Below are 22,847 nucleotides of genomic sequence, written 5' to 3'. Positions count from 1 at the left end.
AGAGAGATCAAATCCCTCCATGTTCTTATTGTACTCCACGACACATTCTGACTTGTGGACTTGTGTAGAGGTAACCAGAACAGGGGTGTGGCGCTGCCATTATGTATTACGTTCAAGAAAAGAGCATCCCTCGTCATTATACTCGACCACAGCATGTTGTCCCTACATTGGGCTCTACACACACCCTTTCTGATCAGCTGCCCAATTAGCAACCTAGGGAGGCCTCTCGGGTTTCTGCACACAGTGCCACATGCTGAGGTAGCTCTCCCAGAGAGGGATTTGAAGAGTGGGATGCTAGTGTAGAAGTCATCTATGTTGAGGTGATAACCCTGATCCAGCAGTGGATGTACCAATTTCCACTCCGCTATCCCACTCACTCCAAGGGGGCATTAAGGGGGATGTCCTTCCCTTTATACACCCTGAATCTGTGTGTGTACCCGGAAGTGCTCTCGCAGAGCTTGTACATTTAAATTCCATACCTGGCACTCTTACTGGGCAGGTATTGCCACAATTTAAGCCACCCCTTGAAGTGCATTAGGGACTCATCCACACAGTTGTCCCTTTAGCAAATATACAGTTCAGCAAATTTGTTGCTTAAGTGATCAATGACCGGCCTGGGGTTAGTTAGGGTCATCTGGGGGTGGACACTGCATTTTCACTGTAATGCAAAAATTTGTGAATGGCGTTAAAAGTATATCCAGGACATAGCCAGGAGAAAACTAGAGCATTCTATAAAATATCAGCACTCCAATATTGCCAAAGTTCTGGTTTCTCCACTATCCCCATGTGAAAATAGAGGTAGGTGGTATCCTCTCCCTCACCATGAGTGTCAGAGGCAAAGGCGGCACATGCCTCTTTGGCTGAATACAGTCTTTGCTGGGAACAGCGGGATATTTTATTTTTCACATGTCTTGTGTTTTTCACACGAGTGGTGGGTGTGTAGTTTGTAATTAAATTTAGAATAAAAGGAAAAATACAAAAAACAGAAGAAAAGATTGTAGAAATAAAAAAGATTAAAAAAAAAAAATTATTGACTGGACGTCAGTATAAACAATTGCTGAGCACCCGCAGCTAAATTACGCTAACCATAATTCTAAGCAGTAGAAAACAACTGTAGCATAAGGACTAAAATAATTCTGAAACTAAAAATTACTAAACGGACGTTTGTAAAAAAGAAAAAAAAAAAGTCTGAGAACCGCAACTGACGCGAATTGTGATTATATTTTAGCAAAAAATACTTTATATAAGCTAACTACATCAGTTTACTTTTACCGTGGAATACACCATCTAGCTCTATCAACTAAATTAATTGTATTTGAATATTGTATTTGAAACTAAATTTGTATTAGAATACTTTTCATACTGACGCTAATTCAGATTACATTTTATAAAAAAAACAAACACTGTGGTTTAAGCTGACTACTACAGTATATTTTTATTGTCTCTAATTTAACTTTACCAACTAATTTAAATAATTTTATTTTATTGTACACTTTTTGAATTAAAAAAACAACAACAACAAAAAAAAAACAACTGGATGTCAATCAGTGATGTGTGTCAATGATCAGCGCTTGGCTGCTGCAGGACACACGCTGAGGTGCTGCAAAAGAAAAAAAAACTGCTGAAAATTGAAGTCAAGTCCTAAAAACAATACATAAAAGGGTGCTTATTGGACTGCAAAGGACCCATATACCTTTTGCGTAGAGGCCCTCTGTAGTCTCTGTCTGCCCCTGCTTTAAGTGATTGCACAGTGTTAGAACACTAGGATTTTTTTTTTTTGTTGGTACAATACTGTGCACAACCTATGGATAGGTGTAGCGCTGTTTTAGGAAGAAAACGTACCGTTAAAAACATACACATACTAGAATGCTTACACATGCAGTATTTTTTGGTATATCTTTTTATGTATAGACACCAAGTGCATCAATTGGTATGTACTTTTTGCACAACACATCGCTGTAAAAGTTAATTAGAAATAGGAACATATCCCAGTTTTAATTTTCCAGAATGCTGCTATACTTAACGCAAGAATTACATGTGCCACCTCTACCCGTCAGATGTGACCTTTCTCTAATGTATTTGACCCTGAGAGAATGCTTAATGTCTATAAAATTTTCTAAATCAATATACTTCCTCTCCCAACATCCTGTAATACAACAGTAGGTTGAAGTCCAAGAGATCTTGTGTTACAGCTAAGTGGTACAATGTTTCGAGGACATGCATTATTCTACATGGTAAGTGATAAAAGAAAAAAGATATAGACTTGGCAATTAAATATTTAACAAAATCAGAGAGAACTATGGTCAATATTCTGATTTTGTTACTCATTGGCAAGAGGAGCGAGGTTTCAATTTATACCCCACAAGATTTTTTTTCCAACAAATTGAAGTTTTCTTGTCTAAAACATCTCGAATCAGCAACTTGATATTAAGCTTAATTTTTTTTTTTACTTCATCCCAGGTCCATCTTGATTTCTACAAGCTTCTTTGCTACCAGCTATCCTCATACATCAGATGACTCCCCAAACGCACAAAATGTTGATTTACATCCAAGTCTACTTTTTCTATATCTAATGATAAGCCACAGATGTGCACTGGTAATCAAATCCAACCAACCAGAGACCCTTTGCCAGAAACAGAGTCCCTTGAGGCTCTGTGTAGCACTTTATAGAGCTCAAGTAGTGCAGCATGTCACTATAAGGACTCATTCAAATGTCTGGGCAAATCGGTCTAGGCACGCACCACAATGCATGGACTGGCCACAGATCTTCTGACCGAAACATGACAGCTTCATATATTTCTAGGAGGCTGTCACGCTGAGTTCAGGGGAGCCTGAGCCAGTCCGTGCACTGTTCATGTTTGGACCGATTTGTATGGACTTCTGAATGAGCCCTAATGTGGCATTTGACGTAATACAACATTTTTTTCAGTTGTGTTCTAAACCTGGGTTGATTTCATGTTGAGACCACACATTTGTGACTATCAGGACTTCCATCAGAAGTCATGAAAAATAGGATACAGACAGAACCCGCCATGGAGCCATTCACTATATTGAGGGTTACTGTCACGGGTGTGTCAGAGGCTGAAGACCGTTGCTCTGCATCTGACTGCAGAAGGTCTCAGCAGTTTGCTTTGCAGACTTCCTGGACCTTCTGACTTTAGGATACAGTGGCAACCTCCCCTGGCTCTAGTTGACACACATGGATCGGGGTGCATATAACTCCCAGCTTGCTGCTGGAAGGCATGATTGATATTTCTATTTCCTGTTGCAGCTTGGAGCTATTGCAGTCAGCTATCTTCCTCCTTGGTGTTGCTGAGTCTGCTCAAGCTAAGTGTTCCCCCTTGTTTGTGTATCCCATCTGTTTTCAGTGGTAGTGGGGATTGACTAGCACTCATCCTGTCCTTCCCAATGCAGGGCTTATCACCATTGTCAGGGAGGGATTAGGCATCCTGCTCAGCGATTGGTGCAGAACCTATATAGGGACAATAGGGCAGAGAGGGTGACGTTAATTCTGTCTAGGAGGTCTCTACTTTCCCCTTCCCTAGTGTTTGGTTCTCTTTCCGTTATCCCTTCTTGCTGCACTTAGCCTTTCATACACATAAATAACATCAGACCAGGATATGATACATTGGGTCAGAAAAACAATGATGAAGAAGGTGAGACACATAAACCCACATTAGGACTGGAGTTATGCTATATACTGCGAGTGCAGAGTGAAACTATGAATGTGGGTCAATATGCTACCCCTCAATCCACGCAATTATGAGGCCAGACAGCGAGGAACACATGAGGTAATAAACTGGGCGGTGATAGCTCCAACATAAGTATTAATAAAGTGCTCCGTGCCTATGTTACCTTAGGGAAGAGATGTCAGTGATTTCCAAGTAGAGAGTACTCGCCACAGCGTCCCTTCACCCCGACGAGCGTTTCGCCACCAGCTTCTTCAGTTTTTTTTTTTTTGTTTTTTTTTTGTTTTTTTTTGGGGGGGAGGGGGGGCTGGCTTGGGCCAAAGTATAACTTCTACTATGGGGCCCCATGATATACACTCCTGGACATAGCTACAGGGAAAATGGAGCTATCAGTCGTACCAGGGCATTTCATGTGGGATGGAGCCCATCTGCAACATAACACTGCATAAATGATTAAAGATTTTTGCATTAACATCAACAAGCTTTAAATTACACCTTAGCAGTGATGCAACACGGGTTATGGCATGTCATTGCTCTCAGGATCTATACAAAAGGGTCAGGGACCACTAGTGCATCCTTGCAGTGTACTTAAAGCAGATCCATCATTCAACCAGATCTTAAACCGATTGAGGCTGGTTGAAAATTGATGTCAGAGAAATCTTTCAAAAAAGGTTCTACAGCCATTTTGTCATATTAAACGCAAAATTTCTTGAGTCCAGCTGTTGATAGACTAAAGAGTTATACAGCAATTTTGACATAGCTTTAGCTTTTCCAATCAATTACACACATCAGGTCTAAAATCCAGAGACAGGTGAACTTATTGTACTTCATGTTTACCTTATTATATTTGCTTTTTAACTTTCAGTCAAAGTGACATCTCTATAAGCGAGCCTATCCAGTACCTACAGTTCGGTGGCATCACAAATTGTAAAAGCTACAGCCTGAATACCTGGCAGAGCTTCACAATCTAGAGCCAAGGGATGCATACGCTGCAGTGCTCACATAGAGCCAAACCTCACAAGCACTGCAGAGATGTTTTTTTTAGAGAATATATATATATATATATATATATATATATATATATATATATATATATACACTCACCGGCCACTTTATTAGGTACACCATGCTAGTAACGGGTTGGACCCCCTTTTGCCTTCAGAACTGCCTCAATTCTTCGTGGCATAGATTCAACAAGGTGCTGGAAGCATTCCTCAGAGATTTTGGTCCATATTGACATGATGGCATCACACAGTTGCCGCAGATTTGTCGGCTGCACATCCCAAAGATGCTCCATACAAGGCAGGATGGATCCATGCTTTCATGTTGTTTACGCCAAATTCTGACCCTACCATCCGAATGTCGCAGCAGAAATCGAGACTCATCAGACCAAGCAACGTTTTTCCAATCTTCTACTGTCCAATTTCGATGAGCTTGTACAAATTGTAGCCTCAGTTTCCTGTTCTTAGCTGAAAGGAGTGGTACCCGGTGTGGTCTTCTGCTGCTGTAGCCCATCTGCCTCAAAGTTCGACGCACTGTGCGTTCAGAGATGCTCTTAGGCCTACCTTGGTTGTAACGGGTGGCGATTTGAGTCACTGTTGCCTTTCTATCAGCTCGAACCAGTCTGCCCATTCTCCTCTGACCTCTGGCATCAACAAGGCATTTCCGCCCACAGAACTGCCGCTCACTGGATTTTTTTTCTTTTTCGGACCATTCTCTGTAAACCCTAGAGATGGTTGTGCGTGAAAATCCCAGTAGATCAGCAGTTTCTGAAATACTCAGACCAGCCCTTCTGGCACCAACAACCATGCCACGTTCAAAGGCACTCAAATCACCTTTCTTCCCCATACTGATGCTCGGTTTGAACTGCAGGAGATTGTCTTGACCATGTCTACATGCCTAAATGCACTGAGTTGCCGCCATGTGATTGGCTGATTAGAAATTAAGTGTTAACAAGAAGTTGGACAGGTGTACCTAATAAAGTGGCCGGTGAGTGTATGTGTATATATATATATATATATATATATATATATATATATATATATATATATATATATATTATATATATATATATATATATATATATATGTGTATTATATATATATATATATATATATATATATATATATATATATATATATATTTATTATACACACATATACATATACACACACAATGCACAATACTGCATTGGGAATTCTGCTTTGTAATTCCACGAGTTCAATCAAATCTTTATACTTGACTGCTTATATTCGTTACCATCTTTTAGTCACCCTTCACTAATTGGCTTTGAACTCCATCACATGTTTCATGACTTACTCAATGAAAAGGTTTGCATAAAACATTAACAATGGTAAAATAGAAGATAGGTTTCGGCCAAACATTTACCAAGGGTCTTGCTGAAAATGTTTTTAGACACCAAAATTCCAACAATAAAAGACTTTTACTTCCATGAATTGGTAGCCATCAAGTCACTTGTCTCCTGATCAATGTATCTGCACATTGCTGCATAATATATATAGCCTTTAATGCAGACAATCAAAAGATAATCTGGTTTAGTCGAAAGGGCATGACGTCTGCAGAAAAATTGCAACAGAACCTAGATGGAATGCTTGGTGAATCATTTAATTCTCTGTTACTACCGAGCAGTCCAATGTCAAAGATTATCCAGAGTGAAACAAATACATCTGAATCGTGCATATCACCCATAGCCAAGGTTATGATACAACTCATACAGTATTTCAAATGTAGTGTATTCAAAGCTTATTTACTTGATTATTTTATAATAATTTAAGAGTAGAAGACATAGCTACTAACCTGGTTGACGAAGATCTAGCTGCAAGTTAGACAATTTCCCATTTCCTTTCGGCTTTTGCCTGAAATCATCTGTAATGCAGGAGTCAGGCCCTAGGTTAGTAAGGCTGGATGCTTTGGTTTTACTCCCCAGTCTGGGGAGCAACGATGGCTCTTTAAAAAATTCACATACAGGCCAATGCATTTCCCTCCCCCATGTTTTAGGATCATCCTCAAAAGGCTTTTTGGGCAAAGGGAGAATTCGGTGATGAAGCTGAGGACTGGGTAGTTGCGATGAAAATGGAGACGAGTAAGGAGACACCTCTTTATTGACATTATTACTTGATGGGAAAAAGTGACGAAGCATAGTACAGTCTACAGGAGGGGTTTTGATGGGTTTCTCCACTTTATTGTTAGATTGAGTCACAGTCAGTGCATTAATAGATTCCTGGGAACTTGTTACCGGTTTCAACAAGCTTGGGCAGACAGTACCACGTCCTCCTTTGTGATCAAGCTGCCCTAACCAATATTCTTTCTCCTCCACATTATCACTTTTAAGAACTCTAAGGAGGCTCTTGTTAACATAACCATGTACATTTTCTGCTTTGTCCTTTTCATTTAGATTAAGTACATCAACTTTAGAGACTGTGTCATTAGCCACTGCAAAGGGGATAGCCACCACATTTTCACACTTGCCTTCCTTAGAAGACGGTTCTTCTGAGAAGCTATAGGTAGTCACCACTTTTTGCACACAAGGACTAAGATCTTGGACTTTGGCAAAAACAGTCCTAATATCCTTCTCAGTGTTGGACTGATCACTATCAATATATTCCAGATTGTCTTTGTTTAATAAATCGCTGTGAGCAGCAGTGTCCTTCTGCTGCCCATGCACCATCATAAAAAAATCTTGCAAGTCCCCCATAGAGGTGCCATTCTGAGAAATTAAAGAGAAGTCACCCAAAACATCATTGTCATACAAGGATTGTGAACTGCCAGCCAATGACTCGGAGCCAAGATTCCCTGAACTCTCACTGGGTTTACCATTAGTGTTTTTTACGGAAAGTCCAGACATATAAACATTCTTGTTCTCTACGGATTGGAGTCTTGGACGTAACAAGTTATCCATTGAGCCTGCCAAAGAAACCTTTATCGATGGGGTCTTTTCTCTAAATGGAGCTGTTCCTTCTTCAGAAGTGCCTTTCCATTTAATTTTTTTGTTCACATAATCCTCTATGCTTTCTTTCCTTCGACTAAACCTCCTTGCCTTTTTCCCCTTGGATGAGATGATCTTTTTTTCCACCGAGGCAGTCAATGACTCTTGGAAATCAACTGGGATGGAGGATTCGTCCAGAAACGGAGATGCTCCAGCCAGGTCCTGAAATTTGCCATCCTGGTTACCCATTTTAGATCCTCGAATCTTGGCTGAGTTTAAGAGATCAACCAGCAATCTATCCTTAGCAGCAGTGAGCTTATAAAGCTCGGAGAGCAGGTCCAGAGTACTGGTTTTCCTTAAGGCCTCTGTAAAGCTTCCATAAGGTGGATCCCTGTGCTGTGCACGCTCTGTCTCCTCCCTGACTTGAAAACAGTTATCGAAGCATGCTCCAGCTTTGTCTCGAGTTACACAGCATTTGTATGTGAATCCCCTGACATTACCCCGAGGAAGATAGAAGCTGACGTAACAGAGCTCTATAATGGGATTGTGCAATTGGAGGATGGAGTTATTGCTCTCCATTTTACGCCTCTAATTATGCCAAAATTTAAATAATATTGTCAGTGTTCTCTCTGCTTCATGACACAGCACGTGATACCCAGACGGAAAATCATCTGACCAACATCCACAATAACGTATCCTGTTTGAACAAGATAAAAAGAGAAGAGAAAAAAAAAAAACAGCGTATCAGATATATGTACCCACCAGGAGACATTTTATGTTTCTGCTATTAACAATATTCTGAACTCTCAGGACTACAGCTTTCTAAATGGTAATAAAATGAAATCAATGACTATAACTAATCATCGATCAACCATTAACACATTTCAAAGACATAGAAATAGAAATATAGGCAACTCCCCAAACTGAACAGAATTACATGCAAAAGCGGCATTGTGTCAAAACGAATTGCAAACATAGCATGAAACCACTCGAAAAGATTTACTAACCATCTAATGGACTTATTGCTGCCACCATATATGAAATTATAATAAATACTAGAGAATCTAGTTACAAATATGTAGGCATTTTGCCACAAAATGTCTAAATTGACAACATTAAAACAAATTCACAAGCGATGTTGAAAGATATGACAGAACTTTAAGGCTAATGTGCACACGTTACGTTTTCTGAGGAAATCACGCTTAAGAAACGCATACGGTACATAAGCATGCCATCATTTTTAATGCATTCTGCAATTTTTGTGCACATGATGTGTTTATTTCCACGAAAAAATGCATCGCGGTAAAAAAAGCAGCAGGTTCATTAATTTTGCGGATTTTTCGCCGCTATTTAATGCATTGGGAAGCTCCGGGAAAAACCACACAAAAAAACGCGCAAAAACGCTAAAAAAAGCATGCAGATTTCTTGCAGAAAATGTCCGGTTTTGTTCAGGAAACTTCTGCAAGAAATCCTGACGATTGCACATAGCCTGAGACATACTTAATTTCGAGGGATACAGGGAGAAAAAAAAAAAAGATTAAAATTGTATAAAAACATCTATTTATACACACTAATAGACGTAGAAGGCTGAATTTATTTTTCTCCCTGTTAGTTGCTTGTGGCACATCTTACTGACTTTAACATGAAAAAAAATGCCAATTTTGATAAGTTATGGCAAAACAGATTTTGTCATTTTTGCATATTTGTATGTAGACATTTATTAGGCAGTATAAAAAAAAAGCAAAATCAAAATAGAGAAGAGAATGCTGACGAAAAATAAAAAGCACATTGAGTTTTAACCCGTTCAGAGATGAAAGTCTCATCTCAGCACTTGCCGGGGTTTACAGAAAATCATTAAGAGCAAAGCAAGCATCACCCATCACAATACATCCCTGACTCACCATTCCTGACAAGTAGAGTGAGCACTACAGGAAATTAAACCAACGCGTTATCCTGCAGTTAGCAGTAAGGTAGCCACCACATAAGAAAGGAAGCCAGCAGATGTAACTACACAGGGTGGGGTATCTGTAAGAACAGGCAGTAATTCATTACGAATAGGACTGCCATCTCCGGGGCGAGACGGCGCAGTAAGGAGCAGAAAAACATTTACAGAACTGTGAGACTGTCGTCATTAGACTGAAATCAGGATGAAATGAGGACACTGCCCTGTTCTAGGTGGTTTACTCCCCAGATGGAAGGGACATTAAGCATCAGCAGGCGTATCCCAAAACTCAAATCACATTAAAGCCCCGCAAATAAAAATGTACCTTGCCAGTAATTATATTAATTGCCTCTTGTCAAGACTCTGGTCAAAGTCTTGATTTGATTCTCTGCAGACTGACAGAACGCCCAGGAGACGTTAACTAAATTAGTCTGCTGCTTCTAACCTTCTCTGCCAAGACTCAGGCAATGTCTGACGCAGCAGGTTGCCCACGTCTGGCTCACTATATATGAGAACCATGCAGATTAAAAAGTGTTAAAGACGACAAAAGTTTGATTTATTACACTGTATCCAATTAAAGCAATGCAAAGTATACCACCTTAGTACTGTTAGGCCCCTTTCAAACATCAGTTTTTTGCCAGTCGCAATCCGTCGAATTTTGAAAAAAAAACGGATCGGCGACTGATGCCGCCAGATCCGTTTTTTTTTTCATAGACTTGTATTAGCGACGGATTGCGATGGATGGCTTCATGTTTCATCCGTCGTTCGCTGGATCCGTCGAAAATGGTTTGTCCGGCGGCTGGAGACAACAGACAAAGTAACTTTTTTTGTGTACGTCGAAAAAATGGACAGTGACGGATTCATTGCAGTCCATCGTTTGCTAGAATGGAAGCCTATGGGCACCGGATTCCGATTTTTTTTTTTTTAACTGAGCATGCTCCGATCCAATTAGCCAGATCCGCTAGTCAGATCCGTGTCAAAAATGGATCCATCGCATCAGTTTTTAACAATCTGCGATGGATCCGTCGAGCCAATGGATTGTGACTGACGGCAAAAAACTGATGTGTGAAAGGGGTCTTAGACTCGCTTATATAGCGCCATCATATTCCACAGTGCTTTATAGACATCTCTGTCCCCATCGGGGCTCACAATCTAAATTCTCTATCGGCATGTCTTTGGAGTGTGGGAAGAAACCGGAAAACCTGGGTGAAACCCACAAAAACAATGGGAGAACATACAAACGCCTTGCAAATGTTATTCTTAGAGGGATATGAACCCAAGTCCCCTGCAGTGTTATCCACTGAGCCAACATCCTGCCATTACAGGTGGTTCTTATGATATCCCTTAATAAATAGCAGACAAACTGTACATCATAAGGATTGCTTCATTTTATTTTAAAGGGAATCTATCATTTGTTTGCTCAGTAATCTGAGTACAATAATCAGGGCCGGTTTTAGGCAAAGTGGGGCCCTAGGCAAAGTTTAAAATGGGGCCCCAAATGCTAACATATTGCACATCATACAGAAGCATTTCTGTTGTATTTACATGCGCTGATCTCAGGCCGCTAAACGAGTGTTTTCGACAATACTGAAGTCGTTGGACGCTTGTTTCCCGGCCTCTTTCCACCATCTCAGAAAGAATGAAGAGGACAGAACGATCACTAATAGATCACTAACAGATCACCATACAGTATCATGTTATCAGCAGCACATCTACAGTTTATACCGGCGATGTGCTGCTGAGAACAAGGATTTTTATTCCGGCATAAACAATCCAATCACCCAATGAATATGCAGCATTTTGCTTGTTTAGTATAATACATCCCATAGTCCTCCATATAATATAATGTGCCCCATAGTCCTCCATACAGTATAATACACACCTCATAGTCCTCCATATAGTATTATACACTTCCCATAGTCCTCCATATAGTATAATACTCTCCTCATAGTCTTCCATATATTAAAATATACTCCTCAGTCCTCCATATAGCATAATACACTCCTCACAGTGCTCCATATAGTATAATGCACTGCCATAGTCATCCATGTAGTACAATTCACTTCCCACAGTATAATGCACCCCATAGTTCTTCATATAGTATCATGTATTCCCCATAGTCCTCGATACAGTATAATTCAGCCCACATATAGTATAATGCAGCCACCACTCCACAGAGTATAATGCAGCCACCCCAGAGTATAATGTAACCCCCCCCACAGAGTATAATGTAACCTCCCCATAGAATATAATGCAGCCCCCCATATAGTATAATGTAGCCCCCTCATAGAATATGATGCAATCACCCCTCATAGAATATAAATTTAATACAGCCCCCCCATAGAATATAATGTAGCCCCGAACAGGATATAATACAGCCCACCTCCCCATAGAATATAATGTAGCCCCATCAAAGGGTATGATGCAATCATCCCTCATAAAATCTAATAATGCCCCACACAGAATATAATGCAGCCCCCTCCATAGAATATAATGTATAATGTACCCCCAAAATATATAACACAGCCACATAGTATATAACACAGCCTCCCCCATAGAATATAATATACCCCTATAGTATATAGCACAGCCCACACAGTAGTATACAGCACTGCCCACACAGTAGTATACAGCACTGCCCACACAGTAGTATACAGCACTGCCCACACAGTAGTATACAGCAGAGCCCACAGTAGTATACAGCAGAGCCCACAGTAGTATACAGCAGAGCCCACAGTAGTATACAGCAGAGCCCACAGTAGTATACAGCAGAGCCCACAGTAGTATACAGCAGAGCCCACAGTAGTATACAGCAGAGCCCACAGTAGTATACAGCAGAGCCCACAGTAGTATACAGCAGAGCCCACAGTAGTATACAGCAGAGCCCACAGTAGAATACAGCAGAGCCCACAGTAGAATACAGCAGAGCCCACAGTAGTATACAGCAGAGCCCACAGTAGTATACAGCAGAGCCCACAGTAGTATACAGCACAGCCCACAGTAGTATACAGCAGAGCCCACAGTAGTATACAGCACAGCCCACAGTAGTATACAGCAGGGCACACAGGAGTATACAGCAGAGCACACAGGAGTATACAGCACAGCACACAGGAGTATACAGCACAGCTCACATCCCCTCTTCCCTCCCCGCCTCTCTCCTCCTGAGAAAGGCCGCACAGTCCAGTAAAAAAACAAAAAAACACAAGCTCCTTACCTCTCCCTGCTCCTGTGTTGTCGGCGGCTGCCGCCGCACTGCCTGTCACACAGCGAGTGCGTGATGACACGCACTCACTGTGTCAGAGGCTGAGCGGGGAATGATGGGAGAGGGAGCGTCAGGTGACGCTCTCTCCTCCATCATTGCTTTGAACTGTACTGGCAGACGCCGGTACAGTTCAATGCGGTGGGGGAGTCGGCGCTGCCTCACAGGGGCCCCAGAGTGGCTGCGTGACTTGCCGCTAGCTGGGGGCCCCTGGGGGAGCGGGGGCCCCAGGCAGCTGCCTGGTCTGCCTGCCCCTAACGCCGGCCCTGACAATAATATAAGAAGTGAGCCTGATTACAGTGGTTTATCACTTATTGGGCTGCGTTTTGCTGTTTCAAAACAAATCAGTGTTTTAGCAGCAGGAGATTATCATTAGAGGACAACTGGCCTCATACATCCTGGTCCAATCCTGCCAACAGCACTGATTAACAGCTCACTGTCACTATAATATGGACACAGGAAACTATAGTGTGCAGGGTTATACAGGGCTCCATGTTTGCGGCTCTGCTAGACTTGCAGCAGAGAAAACAGGGATTATATCACTATTGCTGCACCCAGTAAAATAAGTGACACCGTTGCTATCAGGGTCTCAGTCCCTTCCTCACGCTGCTGTCCGATTACAAAAAAAGCCTGCTTACAGATGCCCTTTAATAAAACTGATAGAGGTAAGTACCCAGCCTTAATTGTTACCCAACTGATATTCTCTGCTCTTGGTACCGCGATGATTTAGATATACACTGAACCATCAGACTGATAGCCCTGACTTGTTGCCTATCAAGAGTAACGCGGCATAGTTGCGCTCTCTCTTCGACATCTCTGCTCTTATAAAGGATCATCTAGCAGCAAAAATAAGGCAAGATAAGAACAAAGAGCTTTGGATGTGTGGGATGATGTGACAAGGTATTCTTGTTATCAGATAATGATATATAGTGGATTTTGAATATAATGGCAACATGGAATATGGTGAATATTATGGATTAAAAATGAATTCGGAAAAAAAATGTTGATTGACAAATATCTAGGGGTATAAAAGTATTGCAACAAAGGGAGGCATTTAAAGGGAACTTGTCAGCAGGATTGTGCACATTAAAGGGAACCTGTCACCCCGTTTTTTCCGTATGAGATAAAAATACTGTTAAATAGGGCCTGAGCTGTGCATTACAATAGTGTATTTTGTGGACCCCAATTCCCCACCTATGCTGCCGAAATACGTTACCAAAGTAGCCATTTTCGCCTGTCAATCAGGCTGGTCTGGTCAGATGGGCGTGGTGTCTTCCCCCAGATCTTGCTTATTTTTCCGTTGGTGGCGTAGTGGTGTGCGCATGCCCAAGTCCAGAATCCACTGCACAGGGGAGGGAAAAGAGCGCGATCTGCACTATTCCCCTGGTGATCGGTGGGGGCGGCCATCTTCCTGTGGCTGCGCGTGCGCAGATGGAGCGCTCTGCTGCCCGGGGCTTCAGGAAAATGGCCGCGGGATGCTGCACGTGCGCAGATGGAGATCACGGCAGCCATTTTCCTGAAGCCCCGGGCAGCAGAGCGCTCCATCTGCGCACGCGCGGCCACAGGAAGATGGCCGCCCCCACCGATCACCAGGGGACTAGCGCAGATCGCGCTCTTTTTCCACACCTATGAAGTGGATTCGGGACTTGGGCATGCGCAAACCACTACGCCACCAACGGAAAAATAACCAAGATCTGGGGGAAGACACCACGCCCATCTGACTAGACCAGCCTGATTGACAGGCGAAAACGGCTACTTTGGTAACGTATTTCGGCAGCATAGGTGGGGAATCGGGGTCCACAAAATACACTGTTGTAATGCACAGCTCAGGCCCTATTTAACAGTAATTTTATCTCATACGGAAAAAACGGGGTGACAGGTTCCCTTTAACCTACAGACACAGTGGCAGGTCAGCTCCGTTACACTGATTAAAATGATACCTTGGGCGATGAAATCAGTCTTGTGGTTGCTGTTTAATCTTTATTTTCAGTTTTGAGTTAATAATATGCTTGTGCTTTGGGGCGGCTTCTGGGAGGAAGGGGGGGGGGTCTCCATGTGGTGCTCTGCTTAGGTATTAATCTGTATGGCTTCTGACAGATCACTGATCCTTCAATGACCTGCCCCCTATTTTACATACTGTATATTATGTATATATTGAAAAAAAAAATCACTTTCAGCAGGCAGGTACCGGTGGCGGGCGCCTGCGCTGCAGCATGATCGCATGTATAATGTGCATTTCATTCTTTTATTTGCTAGTTTAAATAAATTCATAAATAAAAAAATTCTGTCTCAAACTGTCGCCAGTGCAGTAGCATCTATCGGCAATCCCATAGATGCAACTGTGCAGGCGCCATCTTGCTTGAGAAAAAAAAAAAGAATTGCCTCTTCAAAGATTGTGCTGCCGATGCCTGCGCAGTAGCATCTATGGGATAGAAGGTCGGGTAGTCTATACCATCATTAGATCATATTTTTTTGGAAGGAAAAATGAAGACCAATTGTAAGCTGGAAACAGCATAAAATTAGGAGCTATACAAGTAGAAATAATAAGAGTGAATATGGAGAATTTATAGAAAAACTGGAATTAGAAATTTTAAGTTAAAAACATGTCTAGTCCACTTATAGAGATGGTGACAATTTGCTGATGAAGAGTTCACCAAGGAAACACGATTATCAAACACTTAGTCGGCTACTTACCCTCAATTGTTTTTACACACAACTTCTGCACTTCGTTTTTCTCATGTCTGTTTGTATGCGTATTTAGTGAGTGTTTGCGTATATTATAGTGTGTAGGGACCATTAGAGATTAGTAAAAATATTTCAGTGAAATTCAATTCTAGTCAAATGTTAAAATCCAAATTTGCTATTTTTCTGCACCATTCATCATTAACGGCCATCAAATTAGAAAACAAATAATTTTACTTACCTCTTTGGTCTCACCGCATCACCAGTCCGATGCTCACTAAATTTTCAGATTGCCTTCACTTGTGCAGACATCCCTGGGCCTCTCAGCATTGATGGGGTTCTGTGCAATTTTGCGAAAATGTCATGGTGTCATGACGTCACGGTGTCATGATGTCACGTCATGAGTCATGAAGCCATGAGTCATGACCTCGTGTGTGCATGCACAGAACGCTCCCAGACTCACTCAAAGCTACAAGTCTTGGCCTCCAAGGGATGTCAGTATGACTGAAGGTGATCTGATTATGCAGTGAGGACTGGACAGGTCACTGGTAAGGCGAGTATATGGATTTTTCTCATTTTTTTTTTTTTTTTTACATATGAAGATTATTATTATTATTATGCTCTGGGGTCTAGAGAGACCCAAGAGAAAACTAAAATACAATAAATTTCCTGGTAAAAACTATGCACAGCTGATATATACAGGCGACATGTGCCCGCAACAACCGCAGGTGGAATCGCCATCCACCCATGGCTGTTAACTACTCTAATGCCGCTCAATTTCTGAGCATTGATGACCCCATCACATTATCGCGGGTCACTGATGGGTCGGCATGACAACCAGAGGTCGTAAGCAGCTCTATGGTTGTCATAGCCAGATTGCTATTAACACCACCTTGTGGTCGGTGCTCATAGCATGTGAGCATTTCTGATCATCGCATGTGTGTAGCAGAGGCGATCAAAGTATTACAGCTTCTAGTCTCCCATGGAGACTATTGAAGCATGCCAAAAAATGTTTTTGAAAATATATATTAAAAAACACCCAAAATAAAGCAATAAAAAAAAATCAAATATACACATATTTGGCATCGCCAAGTTCAGAATCACCCGATCAATATAAAAAAAAAGAATTAACCCAATCGCCAAAAGGCGTAACGAGAAAAAAAATTCAAAACGTCAGAATTACGTTTTTTTGGTCGCAGCTATAGTACATTGCAATTTTACATTTTTTTTCACTACTTAAATCAAAAAGAACCTAGACATTTTTGGTGTCTGTGAACTCGTAATGACCTGGACAATCATAATGGCAGGTCAGTTTTAGCATTTAGTGAACATGGTAAAAAAAAAACCAAAACTGTAAAATTGCACTTTTTTTTTGCAAATTCACCACATTTGGAATTTTTTTCACGTTTTCCAGTACATGATATGCTAAAAACCAATGGTGTCGTTCAAAATTACAATATGTACCACAAAAAAAACAAGCCTTCGCATGGCCATATTTACCGAAAAAAAAAAAAAAAGTTATGGCTCTGGGAAGAAGGGGAGCAAAAAATGAAAACGCAAAAATGAAAATACCGCTGGTTGTGAAGGGGTTAAAGAGAAACTGCCAGGAGGAATTATCTAAAGCTAAAAATCGATAAATGAATCGATGAGCGTTTTTTTAAATTATCTGCAAGTTTATTGGGAAGTGACAGCACTTCCAGCTATATCCTAAACTGTCCACAATTTACTGTTTTTCATCACTGTATAATTAAGACAATATTGAGCTTTGATCTTGGTACATAATTTGGGGCAATTTTTTAAATTTATAAAAGAAAAAAAAGTAATTGTTGCCTATGCCAACCAATCTCACAGCTTTTTTATTTTATCAGAGCACTTTTAAAAAAAAATAAACTGTGCCTTGTTGCTAAGGGGAAAGAAAGTACGGTTTTCTTCTAAACATATTTGACGGGAAGTGATGAGTACTGTAGGCTTACTTGCTTTATTTGGAGCCCTGTTGCAGGGGAAAAAAATGTATATCGTATATATTTGTTTATTTTCTTGTAATATGGTCCTGTTTCCTGTACCTTTTAAAAGGTAGTTCATATTGAACCAACATAACGGCATAAGGAAGGAAGCCACAATGGATGGAACTGATGGAACTCGAAAAATATCAACCAAATGAGGCAATGAAAAATGATAGAAAAAACCTTGACCACTATTTAGAAGTGAAATATGCACAGGGTTCTACAACTATGGTAAATATATGATAAATGGTATTAAAGCAAATATACAATATTTTACCACTTAAAGAAAAAAAACTTAAAAATAATAACTTTCAAGTGCCTGGAAAGGACTCATTCTAATTCCACATCAATTTTTAATTGCTTTGTAGATTAATTGGCCTTCTATTCTGATAAGCAGAGCTTAATATATTTCCAAAGAACAAAGTGTACCAAAATAAAGCTGTACTTTCTCTTTCCCACAAAAAAAAACGTCATTTAATTATTATGGTAGATCTCTGTACCCGCAAAGTAGAATTTACTGATCCATGAAAAAAAAAAAAAAAGTAGTAATCTTGTGCTCGCACGAACTATTGCAAACTATTGCAAAGACTGAAAGATCTTTGGCAATTGCTTATATGATTTCTATTTTCCATGTCTTCTTAGTTTATGAGGCCTACAGCCAAAATCCTATTTTGGACAATGCATGGGGAAAAGTCGTAAGAGATATACACCACAGAGCAGAATATATGGTTGGAGTGAAGAAATTTTTTTTCCATATGGCAAGATGCTATGCGCAACAGTTTTTCCACCAAGGACAGAAGGAAATTTGTTTGCTGGCCCCTTCATCACTTCTCATGATTCTAGAGCCCACCTCCCCTCTTCATTTGATAACTTAAGTTTCCAAAGAGATGGGGATTCCCGCCGAGCATCTTGTCATCTAACAACAAAGATGATTGGACCAATGCTCTTTCAAGTGGACCTGTACAGCCATGTGGGATTTTCTTCTGGTAAGTACACCCTTGGTTGAAGATTTGGAGATGATGGCAAGGACTGATGAAGTCCACCAGAGAATTTTAGACTGCTTATTTTTGCTTCTACTGTAGTGACGTAAAATCTGGAAGCAGACAGCTGAATTTTCAATAAATAAATGGCTCAAATTGCAGAGATTTATTGTGCGTAAAAAGTCCAATTTCATTTGTGCTTTGGATTACTTTTTCAGCAGTTATTTAGTGAAAAAAAAATTGCAAAGCTTCTGCTGCCCATCTCAAAGTTAAAAGCAAACAGCACACAGATGGCATCCAAGTGCTGACTGTGATTTTCACAGATCCATTGATTTGCATTGGCAAGTTTGATCTGCAACTAGGATGTATTACGGCACTCCATTTGAAGGGAAATATGGTGCTCAAGTAGGTCAGCCCCTGAAGTGCCAGAGTCACACCAGCGTATGGCATCGGATGCGATATGCTAATGACTCTCAGCTCCAGCTCTGCTGCAAGCGGGAACTGAGTGTCATGCTACTGTGCTCCGATCCTCTCGCATGAGACAATAGGAGCTCAGCTGTGGAGGAGAAGGAGAAAGTAATTTCTCCATCTCCTCGGTGGACGGCGGCTTGGTTTGATGCCCCAGGATCCAACAGAAGATGTTGAATAACTTGAAAAATGTTTGCAGATTTGTTGCACTGTAAGAGTGTGATTAGAGAACTGGTCTATAGTGAGAGATAGTGAATAAGAATAAAGCTGAAACTTTGCACTTTTAGGAAAGTGATTAATATTGTTGGAAGAAGAGAGTTAGTATAACTATATGCTAGCAATGAAAAAGAAGAAAATGAGGGCACTCACCAATCTTTCACGTTCTTAGTCCTTTATTGCAACATGATCCAGTTAAAACACATGGCCGGGGAAGAGAGAGAGCCGAAGCCCGTGTGACCAGGCGAGAGACGACAGCTGTTTCGCGCTGTGCTTTGCGCTTCTAAAGGTCAGCTTGTGCATAATACCCAATACCGGGCACCCACGACCCTGGCGGGTGACTCATTGGGAATCGCACTGCACTCGTATGTTTCATTCGCACCCATAGACTTGTATATGTGCAAGGGAGCTGAATCTCGCTGCAAATCGCTACATGCTGTGATTGTTCTCTCATGCTGAATCAGAGTGAGAAAATAATCGCAGATCTGTGCTGCCCCATAGAATAGTACTAGGCAGCGTGCTAAGCGATTTTTTATTGTTATACGGTAGTGTGACCTTAGGATGAAAAATGGACAGCTCTTTTTATTTATTTATTTTTTTTAACTGACCACATGGTCCACAAAAGCATTAAGCTACTTACGGGTAGCGGCATTTTTCAGAGGCCCATGACAGCACCACGAGAGAGGGGATCCGCCCCTTTAGGAACAGGAAACCCACAGATACAAAAGGGCGGCACCTCTCCCACGCATCAGTTGGATTACAGAGCCTGAGAGGACTACCGCAGTTAATGACAAGCAAACACAATATTGTATACAATTAAACACAATGACTTTAATAAAGTAACACACGTGAGAAGATAACATTTCTTCTTTAAATTATTTAGTTGATTATAAACCCAGGATGTGCAACCCCATGTGAAAAGGGAGGGAACTAAGGGTGCTGTCATGGGCCTCCGAAAAATGCCACTACCCGTAAGTAGCTTAATGCTTTATTCGGACTCCCATGACAGCACCACGAGAGATTTACAGAGATGTAAGCTACCTTAGGGAGGGACCACAGCCTGTAGCACCCTTAACCCGAAGGTGAGATCTGAGGAGAACCCCAAGTCCAACCTATAGTGTTTAAAAAAGGTGGAAGGGGATGACCATGTGGCCGCCTTACATATCTGGTCGACCGACACTCCAGACCTCTCTGCCCAGGATGACGCCATGGCTCGGGTGGAATGTGCCCTCAGATTCTGCGGAGCTGGACCCCCACCTGTCGTGTAAGCAAGAGAGATAGCCTCCCTAATCCACTTAGCAAGTATGTATTTTGATGCTCTAGCCCCTTTCCTTGGACCTTGGAAGGATAGGAATAGTGCATTATCCTTCTTCCAATCATTAGTGACCGAGATATATTGAAGAAGGCATCTCCTGACATCTAAGGTATGGAGCTCCCTTTCTTTAGGGTTAGAAGGATTAGGGATAAACGAAGGTAAAACTATCTCCTGCGATCTGTGAAACTGGGATACTACTTTTGGTAAGTAGGCTGGGTCCGGTCTAAGGATAACTCTATCCTGGAGAAATTCTATATACGGGGGAAGTCTAGAGAGTGCCTGGATGTCTCCTATCCTGCGAGCTGATGTTATAGCTACTAGGAAAGCTGTTTTGAGAGACAACATCCTGACTGAGGCTTCATTCAACGGCTCAAAAGGGGCCTTTGTCAAAGAAGAAAGGACAAGATTTAAATCCCATGGTACCATTTTGTTTCTATAAAGTGGTCTAATTCTACCGACCGCCTTAATGAATCTCGACACCCAGTAGTTTCCCGCAATATTACATGAGAACAGGGCCCCAAGTGCAGAAACTTGTACTTTTAGTGTGCTTGTGGAGAGTTTTAACTCTAACCCTCTTTGTAAAAATTCCAATATTTGACGTATTGGTACACCATCATTAATATTAAATTCTGAGGAAGTTAAGAACTTTCTCCAGGTTCTGGAGTAGATTCTTGTTGTTATTGGCTTTCTACTTCTTAAAAGGGTATCGACTAATTTAGGAGAGAAGCCTTTATTTTCTAACAATGACCGCTCAAACTCCAAGCCGTCAAATGAAGTCCCTTCACTTGTGGATGGAGTATCGGCCCCTGGGAGAGTAAATTTGGGATGTCTGGAAGTACCCAGGGATCGCCCACTGACATCGTCCTGAGCCATGAAAACCAGGTTCTCCTGGGCCAAAAGGGAGCAATCAGAATGAGTCTCGCACGATCTTCTCTGACCTTCCTCACCACTAGAGGTAGTAGGTTCAGTGGCGGGAAGGCATAGGCCAGAGAAAAATCCCATTTTATGAGGAATGCGTCCACTGCCAGTGGATTTTCCCTGGGATTTAGGGAACAAAAGTTTTTTACTTTTTTGTTTTCTCTTGTGGCAAATAGGTCCACTACCGGTTGACCCCACAAGCGTACAATCTGTTTGAAGATGTCTCCGTTTAGAGACCATTCTCCTTGCTTTAGAACATTGCGGTTGAGAAAGTCCGCTTTTATGTTGTCTTTTCCTGTGATGTGCAAAGCAGTCAAGGATTGTAAATTCTCTTCTGCCATCCGGAGGAGACGAACTGTGATCTGCATCAGAGCCTCGGAGTGTGTCCCTCCTTGATGATTTATATAGGAGACTGCCACCCGGTTGTCTGAGAGGATCCTGACGTGGTGGCCCTGCAGATACATGAGGAGGTTTTTAACTGACAATTCGATTGCTAATAATTCTCTCTGATTGGAAGAGGATGTTGAGTATGGTTCCCATTGGCCTTGCACTACAATGTCATTCATGTGAGCCCCCCAACCTGAGGAGCTGGCATCCGTAGTCACAACCCGGGACACGTCTATCATCCAGGGAACACCTGCTGACAAATTATCCCTATCCAGCCACCAACTTAGGGATTTGAGAGTCGCTGGTTCTAGCGTTATTTTTTCCTCTAATACACCCCTCAAGATCCTATCCTTAACCAAAATCTCCTTCTGGAGGGATCTAGTGTGAAAGTGTGCCCACCTTACCGCTGGAATGCACGATGTGAGGGACCCCAACAGGGACATAGCTTGCCGCAGGGTCATAGAGGGTGTATTTACTGCTTTCAGTACCTGATGCTGAATCTGAGATAGTTTATTTTCCGGAAGATAACACTGTTGTGTAGTTGAATCTAGTACTAAGCCCAGAAACTTTTGAATTTTTTGAGGCTGTAATCGAGATTTTTCAAAATTAATTATCCAGCCCAGGCGTTCCAACTTAACCCTAGTTAGTTCTAGTTGGGACAAACAGTGTTCTACCGAGTTACCTATTATGAGGAAATCGTCCAGGTATGGGACAATAAGGACATTAGATTCCCGCAAGTGAGCCATCACCTCTGCCACTATTTTTGTGAATACTCTAGGGGCTGATGTTATACCGAAAGGAAGAGCTCTGTACTGAAAATGATAAACAACCCCTTCCATTAATACTGCTACCCTCAAGAACTGCTGGAAATCCACATGAATAGGTACGTGGTAATAGGCATCCTTTAAGTCGACTACCACCATAAAGCAGTTTTTGAACAGTATCTTTATTGTTGAGCTGATGGACTCCATCTTAAAGGTATGCTTAACCAAAAAACTATTAAGATGTCTGAGATTTATAATGGTTCTATACGAGTTATCAG

The 22,847-nt window shown here is 41.5% G+C and overlaps 1 protein-coding gene across 2 annotated transcripts in view; it reads right to left on the bottom strand.

Annotated features, from left to right (window-relative positions):
- Positions 1-22,847, bottom strand: part of FMN1 (formin 1) — a 445,090-nt gene that overhangs the window by 305,159 nt on the left and 117,084 nt on the right. For both annotated transcript variants that reach the window (XM_077263405.1, XM_077263415.1), the window contains exon 2: positions 6,507-8,332. In XM_077263405.1, coding sequence (XP_077119520.1) covers positions 6,507-8,214 — 1,708 coding nt within the window. In that variant the 5' untranslated portion in view covers positions 8,215-8,332. The remainder of the gene's footprint in view (positions 1-6,506; positions 8,333-22,847) is intronic.

Source organism: Ranitomeya variabilis, chromosome 1, assembly GCF_051348905.1.
Source record: "Ranitomeya variabilis isolate aRanVar5 chromosome 1, aRanVar5.hap1, whole genome shotgun sequence".
Lineage (NCBI taxonomy): Eukaryota > Metazoa > Chordata > Amphibia > Anura > Dendrobatidae > Ranitomeya > Ranitomeya variabilis.
The sequence above is the reverse complement of the archived record's forward strand: the minus strand, read 5'-3'. Positions and strand labels throughout refer to the sequence as shown.